Source organism: Mauremys reevesii, linkage group 15 (assembly GCF_016161935.1).
Source record: "Mauremys reevesii isolate NIE-2019 linkage group 15, ASM1616193v1, whole genome shotgun sequence".
Lineage (NCBI taxonomy): Eukaryota > Metazoa > Chordata > Testudines > Geoemydidae > Mauremys > Mauremys reevesii.
Window position 1 is genome coordinate 2,955,676 of NC_052637.1, and position 9,438 is coordinate 2,965,113.

The 9,438-nt window shown below is 50.6% G+C and overlaps 1 protein-coding gene across 2 annotated transcripts; it reads left to right on the forward strand.

Annotated features, from left to right (window-relative positions):
• The first annotated feature begins 1,281 nt into the window (after window positions 1-1,281).
• On the forward strand, window positions 1,282-4,676 carry LOC120383974 (zinc finger protein 662-like). 2 transcript variants are annotated; one of them, XM_039502305.1, is made up of 3 exons: window positions 1,282-1,336; window positions 1,911-2,024; window positions 2,356-4,676. In XM_039502305.1, exons 1-3 carry the CDS (start codon window positions 1,303-1,305, stop codon window positions 3,171-3,173), a joined length of 966 nt encoding a protein of 321 aa, XP_039358239.1. In that variant the 5' UTR covers window positions 1,282-1,302; the 3' UTR covers window positions 3,174-4,676. The 2 variants fall into 2 exon arrangements, with proteins under 2 accessions (XP_039358239.1, XP_039358240.1); XM_039502306.1 differs by having other exon boundaries at window positions 2,359-4,676.
• The last annotated feature ends 4,762 nt before the right edge of the window (window positions 4,677-9,438 follow it).

The following is a 9,438-nucleotide window of genomic DNA, read 5'->3' on the forward strand; positions in this document are numbered from 1 at the left end:
ACAGAGCTTGTTAGTGCAGAAATCAGGAGCTCTCAGCAAAGTCCGTCTGGGGAAAATCCCCTCTAACCACACCTGCCCCTGAGCCTGCAGGTGATGGAGAGTCCTGGGGAAAGGGCTGGAGCCGGGCAGGGAAATGACTCTGCACAAAGGGCCCCTTGGAGGGACCTACTGGTGTCGCTGGGGGTTCAGTGCTGGCAGGAGCGGCACTAGAAATTTCGCCGCCCCAAGCACGGCAGCACTCCACAGGGGGCGCTCTGGCGGTCGCTGGTCCTGCAGCTCCGGTGGACCTCCTGCAGACGTGCCTGCGGAGGGTCCGCTGGTCCCGCGGCTCCATTGGAGCATCAGCAGGCACGCCTGCGGGAGGTCCACCAGAGCTGCCTGCCGCCCTCCCAGCGACAGATAGAGCACCCCCCGCGGCATGCCACCCCAAGCACGCGCTTGGCACGCTGGGGTATGGAGCCGGCCCTGAGTGCTGGGGGGAGGGGCCGGGTCTGTGTTGTAATAAACTGACTGAGGGTTTTCCCAGCGTGGCAGATTCCAGAGCGTCTGTCTGCAGGGAGAGGGGGTGTGACATGGACTGAAACCCCTTCTGTAACCTCCCCCATCACCCCTCTCAACCCGACAGGCTGAGGAATCGCGTCCACGTTTCGCTCCAGATCGACCCGTCTTCCAGGGGACAGAGAAGGGAAATGGCTGCGATGGAGACAACTCAGGTAGGGGATTTGCAGGGAGCTGTAGGGGGATGGGGAGGATTTGTTTTAGAGGGGGAGGGGCGAGAAACACACAAGGTGAGGCAAGGAGGGGACGGGGTCCGATAAACCTGCTGGAACATGATCAACCTGGGCCTGATTTTATGAACAGGCTCATTGAAGGTGGGGGGGGGGGGGCACTTTCTGACGCAGGAAACGCCCCACTGGGCAGAGGCTTCTGTGAAATACGATGGGGGGGGGAGTTGTCAGGATTCCTGTCCCCGGCTCAGAGCTCTGATTCCCGTATCAGCCTGTGGCTGGCAGGCATGTGGGAAATGAGAAGACCCTGCCCGTGTGCTGGGGGGACAAGGAGCTCTCACCATTTCCTACCCCCTGAAGCCTTCTAGCTGCTCTGAGCAGGGTGGGGGTGGGATTCTGCTTTTCAGGCCCTCCTCCCCCATGACTAGTGGGATTGCGGCTGGGGCAGCAGGTGCTGAGCTGGGGACTCTTGTTGTTTCAGATGCCGGTGACCTTCGAGGAGGTGGCTGTGTATTTCACCCAGGGGCAGGGGGCTCTGCTGGACCCCGCTCAGAGAGCCCTCTACAGGGACGTCATGCAGGAGAACTATGAGACGGTGACCTCGCTGGGTAAGGGATTCCTGGCCCCTCGGTTATTAGAAGCCGTGGGGTCTGCGTGTCTGTCACTAGTCAGGTTCTTCCCTGCTCAGTTAGATTGGAGGGGACTGGGCTCCGTAATGCACAGCTGCCGTGTGAGAGAGACTTGCATCTCCGTACACTCTCGAAATGAGACCAGGGTGTCAAAACCAAAGGGATATACAAAACCATCCCCACCTCACCCCCCTAGCTTTCCAATCAGGGAAGTGGTGTATTGTCCTGTCTGTGTTGGTTCTCATTCACACACAGAATCCCTGTTCACCTCCCTCCTTGGGAACAGCTCCAGCCATGCGGTGGGTTCTGGGCTCCGCTGGTTTAGAAATAGGCAGGAGTTTAACTCCAGAGTTAGGGTGTCACAATTCCCCTCACCTCCCCCAGAGATCTGCCACCCCCAAAGGGGCTCAGTGACCATATTCCCGTCCTCTTGGATTCCATGTTCCCCCAGCACAGCACAGGGACAGGTTCCACCCACGGAATGTCCTTTGTGACAGACGCTCTCTCAATCCTCCACACACCCTGATCTGCTCTGATTTCACCATCTGCACAGGATTCCCCTTTCCCAAACCTGACCTAATCACCCAGCTGGAACGAGGGGAAGAGCCGTGGGTGCCCGATCTCCAGGCCTGCGAGGAAAGAGAGATCTCAAGAGGTGCCCACACAGGTGAGGACTGACACTCAAACCATCTGGGGAATGGAGGAAAAAGTTGAGAATCCCAAAAATATGGTATCAGTAAGTGCCCTCCGTTCTTCCTCATCTCACCCAGGGCAGGGTTGCAGTCAGCAGATATTACTGACGTCGTTTACCACATGTCCTGTTACCTGCTGCTGTTTCCTTCCCAACGTTCCTTCTCTGTGAATTTTTGGGTGGGATGTGGAGGTAGAATCCAGTTGCTCCATCTGTGCAGCTTTAGAATGTTGGGTTTTCCCTCGGTGCTATTCCTCTTCCTTTCCCCTGGGCACAATGACTCCTGTCGGGATTGTCTCTCTCCCAGCAGGTAACGAGACAGTGAGTGAGAAAAAGGAGAGGAATCAACAGCAGGAAGTTCCTGGGCACGGAGAACCACAGGAGACCTTTGTGGGAAGAGTTGCAGGGAATTTTTCCCAGTGGTTGGAACAGGGAGAAGCCTGGGGAAATTGGCAGAGGTCAGAGAGGCTGCTGAGAAACTACTCAAGGGAGCAAATGGATGAATTTATTATCTGTGGGGAAGGATACAGGGATCCCACAGCCCGGCAGACAACCCCTAGGGAAGACAAACACCATGAATGCCTTGGTTATGGAAAAGGATTCGTTCTGGGACCACAGTTTGTTTCACCTCAGACAATTCATACTGGAGAGAAATCACTTCAGTGCTTGGACCATGGGAGAAGCCACACGGGACAGAAACCTTATCAGTGCCTTAAGGGCAGGAACTCTTTGAATTGGAAGTCAGCACTGACTACACATCAGAAGATCCACACAGGTGAGAGATCCCATCAGTGCTTAGACTGTGGAAAAATTTTTGGATGGAAGTCAGCTCTTGTTAAACACCAAGCAGTCCACAGAGGAGAGAGATCCCATAAGTGCTTAGACTGTGGGAAAAGTTTCATACACAGGTCAAATCTTTTAACACAGCAGGCAATCCACACCGGAGAGAGATCCCATAAGTGCTTAGACTGTGGAAAAAATTTTGTAGGGAAGTCAGCCCTTGTTAGACATAAAATAGTCCACACAGGAGAGAGACCCCATCAGTGCTCAGACTGTGGGAAAAGATTCATGCAGAGTTCAACCCTTGTTAAACATCAGGCAATCCATACAAGGGGAAGACCATAAGTGCTTGGACTCTGGGAAAGTTTCAGAATCAGATCGGCCGTTCTAAACATCAGGCAAAACACATGTAGTGTTTAGACTATGGAAAAACATTTCAAATAGATGTCAGCCCTTCTTTTACATCAGAGAATCCACCCAGGGAGACACCCTGTAACTGCTTAGCCTTTGGAAAGAGTTTTATACACAATCAAACATTGTTAAACATCCAGCAATCCACATTGGAGAGAGACCCCATAAGTGCTTAGACTGTGGGAAACATTTCAGAAACTGATCAGTCCTTGTTTTACATCAAAGAATCCACACAAGAGCAAGACTCCATAAGTACTGGACTGTGACAAAAGTTTCAGACTGTGATCAGACATCATTAAACGTTGGAGAATTCACACACAATCTAAACTTCTGTGACACCTGGCCAGAAAGAGTTAAGAACCTTGCAGGCTATTTGGCCTAGATTCAACATTTAAAGACATGTTAGAAAAGTTTGTAAATGATGTTCGGGGCCATTCCAAGTTACATAGACTAGAACTTTGAATGTGAACTTGTATTGTTAAAAACTTGGAAGAAGATAATAGTGTGGTTGATTAATTGCAATTAACTCAAAAAATAATGGTGTGTATTAAAATCCAGAAATAAAGCAATTAAAAACTTTAGAGCCTAGAAGTCCACTCAGTGCTACTTCTTTTTCTGCTAATCGCTAAGACAAGTAAGTTTGTTTACATTTACGGGAGATAATGCTGCCTGTTTCTAATTTATGATGTCACCTGAAAGTCTGAGAAGGTGTTCTCATGGCACGTTTAGCTGGCAGTGCAGATATTTATGTGCAAGATATGCAAAACATGCCTATGTCTCTTCATGCTTTTGCCACCATTCCAGTGAACAGGCTTCCATGCTGACAGTGCTCTTTTAAAAAAAAAATTCATTAGATAAATTTGTGATTGAACTTCTTGGAGGACAATTGTATGTCCCCTGTTCTGTTTTACACACATTCTGCCAAATATTTCCTATTATAAAAGTCACGGATAATGACCTAGCACATGTTAATTTTAAGGACACTTTCACTGCTGATCTGAGAAAACGCAAAGAAAGTAACAATCTGAGATTTCTAAAGATAGCTACAGCTTTTGGCCAAAGGTTTAAGAATCTGAAGTACCTTCCAAAATCTGAGAGGGACGAGGTGTGGAGCATGTTTTCGAAGTCTTAAAAGAGCAACACTGCGATGCGGATGCTACAGAACTCGAACCACAAAGAAAGAAAATCAACCTTCTGCTGGTGGCATCTGACTCAGTCGGTCCACTCTGCTTTGGATCGTTATCTCTTAGAACCCATCATTAGCATGGAGGAATGTCCTCTGGAATGGTAGTTCCAGCAGGAAGGGACACATGACTCTTTAGCGCATCTGGCACATAAATATCTTGTGACGCCAGTTGCAGTAGTGCCACGAGAATGCCTGCTCTCACTTTCCGGTTGACACTATAAACAAGAAGCGGGCAGCATTATCTCCTGCAAATTGTAACCAAACTTGTTTTTCTGAGTGATTGGCTGTACAAGAAGTAGGACTGAGTGGAGTAGGATCTAAAGTTTTACGTTGTTTTATTTTTGAATGCAGGCATTTTTGTACATAATTCTACATTTGTAAGTTGAACTTTCATGATAAAAAGATTGCAGTACAGTACTTACAATAGGTGAATTGAAAAATACTATTTCTTTCATTTTTGACGGTGCAAGTATTTGTAATAAAAAAATAGAAAGTGCTCACTGTATCCTTTGTATTCTGTGTTGCAGCTGAAATCAGTATATTTGAAAATGTATAAACCATCCAAAATATTGAAATAAATGGTATTCTATTATTCTTTAACAGCACAGTTAATCACAAATACTTTTTCTGATCATTCGACAGCCCTAGAAGGTAGTAATTGTAGTAGTCTTGAATGGGAATTTACAAGTATAAATATGGGGTGTGTAAGCTGGGCCGCCGTTGCTACCTCCGCTGGCGGGAGCAATTGTCCACAGAGCGCCCTCAGGCCGGGAAGGCCGGGAGAAGTCTCTGGCGGGCCCCCTTTTGGCGGGGTACCGCGGGCAGTGGTCCACGGCGCGCCCCGGGCAGGGGAGCGCCGGCAAAAGTCTCTAGCGGCCCTTTTTAGCAGGGGGGCCGCTGGCAATGGCCCACGGCGCGCCCCAGGCAGGGGAACGCCGGCAAAACGTCTCTGGCGGGCCCCTGTTAGCAGGGGGCCGCTGGCAATGGCCCACAGCGCGCCCCAGGCAGGGGAACGCCGGCAAAAGTCTCTGGCGGACTCCTTGTGGCAGGGGGCCGCAGGCAGTGGTCCACGGCGTGCCCCAGGCAGGGGAACGCCAGCAAAAGTCTCTGGCGGGCCCCCTTTTGGCGGGGTACCGCGGGCACTGGTATATTTGAAAATGTATAAACCATCCAAAATATTGAAATAAATGGTATTCTATTATTCTTTAACAGCACAGTTAATCACAAATACTTTTTCTGATCATTCGACAGCCCTAGAAGGTAGTAATTGTAGTAGTCTTGAATGGGAATTTACAAGTATAAATATGGGGTGTGTAAGCTGGGCCGCCATTGCTACCTCCGCTGGCGGGAGCAATTGTCCACAGAGCGCCCTCAGGCCGGGAAGGCCGGGAGAAGTCTCTGGCGGGCCCCCTTTTGGCGGGGTACCGCGGGCAGTGGTCCACGGCGCGCCCCGGGCAGGGGAGCGCCGGCAAAAGTCTCTAGCGGCCCCTTTTAGCAGGGGGGCCGCTGGCAATGGCCCACGGCGCGCCCCAGGCAGGGCAACGCCGGCAAAAAGTCTCTGGCGGGCCCCTGTTAGCAGGGGGCCGCTGGCAATGGCCCACGGCGCGCCCCAGGCAGGGGAACGCCGGCAAAAGTCTCTGGCGGACTCCTTGTGGCAGGGGGCCGCAGGCAGTGGTCCACGGCGTGCCCCAGGCAGGGGAACGCCAGCAAAAGTCTCTGGCGGGCCCCCTTTTGGCGGGGTACCGCGGGCACTGGTCCACGGCGCGCCCCGGGCAGGGGAGCGCCGGTAAAAGTCTCTAGCGGCCCCTTTTAGCAGGGGGGCCGCTGGCAATGGCCCACGGCGCGCCCCAGGCAGGGGAACGCCGGCAAAAGTCTCTGGCGGACTCCTTGTGGCAGGGGGCCGCAGGCAGTGGTCCACGGCGTGCCCCAAGCAGGGGAACGCCGGCAAAAGTCTCTGGCGGGCCCCTTGTGGCAGGGGACCGCGGGCAGTGGCCCACGGCGCGCCCCAGGCAGGGGAACGCCGGGAAAAGTCTCTAGCGGGCCCCTTTTAGCAGGGGGCCGCTGGCAAAGGTCCGGATGCACAAACCTCCGACTCGGTCGGGTAGATGGCAGCAGGTAGCTCCGGCTCGTCGATGGGTTCGGGGTCCTCCGTTTCCCCGGGGTCAGCAGCTGAAGCGGGTGGAAGCAATCCGGCGTCAGCCTCTACCTCCACCCAAGGCGCCCCCCCCCGGAGCAAAGGGCCCTGCCCTTTGTACGCTCTGCTCCGCCCCTCCCACAGCTGGGGACGGGGTGAAACTTCCCTGGCTCCGCCCCCTCCTGTGGAACGTGCGGCGCGTCCCGGCCCGCTCTGCTACTGGGAGCGGAGCGGACGTGCCGGGGCCCCGCCCCAGTCAGCGGGGGCCGCGGCGCGTCCTGGCCCGCTCTGCGGCTGGGAGCGGAGCGACGTGCCGGGCCCCGCCCCAGTCGGCGGGGGCCGCGGCGCGTCCTGGCCCGCTCTGCGGCTGGGAGCGGAGCGGACGTGCCGGAGCCCCGCCCCAGTCGGCGGGGGCCGCGGCGCGTCCTGGCCCTGCTCGGTAGGGGGCCACCCTGGCTCCCTACAGGTGTTTTTCATGGAATTCTGGGTTCAGTCCTGCAAGGACTCAGTGCATCGGATCGCAACTGACAGAGCCCAGCTCCTCACTCGTGCTCAATCTAACTGCTAATTAGATTGACTCGAGCTACGACAGAGTGGGGACTATAAGACCATCTGTGGGACCCGTGCGTGTATGTGTGAATGAATGTGTCAGTTTTCATGCTGTATTTTCAATAAATGTGGCCTGTTGTCTTTTCCCCTGAAAAAGAGCCCGTGTGCGTTTTATAAGCATAACATTGTCACCTGGTCCTGTTATCCACCTTGAAGCTGGGACTTTTCCAGAGTGGGGTGGGATTGCAAACAAAGGTTTCCTGCCGATCCAGATCGATGCTCCCATGTTGACAAGACGAGACCCAGGATCCTCTGCAAGACACCTCACATTTATAGCAGCTTCCCTCTCATGCTAATCTGTACCAGATTCAAAATCTCTATCTCTGTCCGTTGGTCCTTTGTGCTGCTTCTTTCTGGGTGTTGTCCCAATGCTGTTCAAAGAGGGTGTTCCCAAAGGAAGGAGCTTGCTTCTAACCCTCAAGGCCGTCAATATGTCTGACCTTCTTTAGTGAGCCCACTTGACAAGTTTTATTGTTCTTGGGTCTGGCTTCCATCCCCTCTCCAAGGGTTGCAGCTGTCTGGAGGTGCTGCCTTCCACCCTTTACTCATTGACACCTCATTAATTCAACGGGGCAATAGATTACAAAGTGTGTGTGTGGGGGGGAGGAGATCTTATTCTACTCCTAGCAAAAAGACTTTTTTTTGACATTATGCCAAGGCTCAATACAAAGTTTTCTAGATAAGGATCTGATACAAGGCTGTATGAAAATAGAGGCATAATACAAAGCCATATGAAAGTTATGCGAAGATGCTTAATGCAGAGATTTATCTACAAACGTTTATAAATTGCTGTGCTTCTTATTAATGAATGTGGTGAACATGAATGTGGTACAGCTTGAGATGTCTGAATTTGCTACAGGATTCTGGGAGCAGGACCTTCCTGGCATCAAAGGGGTGTCCTGAATATAGGGGGAAAGGTAGCAACCTTTATGTATGCCAGCCCAGTCAGTTAACTATAAAGACCTTCTTAGCTGTTGTTCTGAATTGTTTTACCTGTAAAGGGTTACCTGTTTCCCTGAAGATGCTTAGGAAAAAACCAAAACCAAGAAAAGATTTGGCAGAGAACCCAGACCCAGTGAAAATGAAAGATACATTCAGATGGGGGGGAAACAATTTCCTTTTCTCAGCAGTCTTTGTTTTGGTCTGGAAAAATACAAAAAGTGTCACAGCTACTGTTACCGAAAAATTGCTGCCTTTCTCTTTCTTACCATATAATTTCAGCAGAGAAATCAATTGGAACTAGGGATTTCAAGTGATTAAAAAAAAATCATCCTGATTAATCATGTGATTATTTGCACTGTTAAACAATGATATAATAGCATTTCTCTGAATATTTTTGGATGTTTGCATTTTCAAATATATTGATTTCAATTACAACGCAGAATACAAAGTGTACATTGCTCACTTTTTAATTACAAATATTTGCACTGTAAAAACCCCACAAAAGAAATAGTATATTTCAATTCACCTATTACAAGTACTGTAGTTCAAGCCCCTTATCACAAAAGTTGAACTTTCAAATGTAGAATTATGTAAAAAATACCTGCATTCAAAAATAAAACAATGTACTATTTCAGACCCCGCAAGTCCACTCAGTCCTACTTCTTGTTCAGCCAATCGCTTAGACAAACGAGTGTGTTTATGTTTGTGTGAGATAATGCTGAAAGTGAGAAGAGGCATTCTTACAGCACTGTTCTAGCCCAAGTTGCAAGATATTTACGTGCCAGATGTGCTATAGATTCCTATGTCCCTTCAGGATTCAACCACCATTGCTTAACCTGCCTTCCTCTGGCCTGCTATACCTGCTACCCATGCTCAGACCAGAGCTGATCATTCTTCAGCTTTTCAGCCACTTCTAGGGTCTGTGAGGGAATTTTTTTCATCTGCTCGAAGGGTTGCCAACCGTCCTGGACTGGACGTCATTTGCAGCAATGGTGTCTGGTCTGGGAGAGTTGGAAATCTTATCTGCCAGGGAAATCCCCTATGGCTGGCATGTTCCATTTGCCTGCTGTGACGTTGCACTCTGTATGATTTTATGAAAGGATGGTGATGAGTGCGAATATGATGTAACTAAAATATGCTTCACGCAAAAGGTCTCTTGTATCATTACAAAGCTTATAATCCACTGAGTGTGGTCGTCCTATTTGTATAAATGTATCACTCTTGTATCTGAAATGAGAAATACGAAATATAACTCTGAGGGCCTATTGTAATTATCCAAAGTGTGAGCCATTAATGGTGCTTTGGAATCTTGATGGCTCCTATCAACC

Bases quoted from the DNA above. Each gene is read 5' to 3' on its own strand.
- LOC120383974 (XM_039502305.1), top strand. From the start codon at position 1,303: ATGCAGGAGAACTATGAGACGGTGACCTCGCTGG. The intron at 1,337-1,910 runs GTAAGGGATTCC...CCATCTGCACAG, and splicing joins TGAGACGGTGACCTCGCTGG to GATTCCCCTTTCCCAAACCT. The intron at 2,025-2,355 runs GTGAGGACTGAC...TCTCTCTCCCAG, and splicing joins CTCAAGAGGTGCCCACACAG to CAGGTAACGAGACAGTGAGT.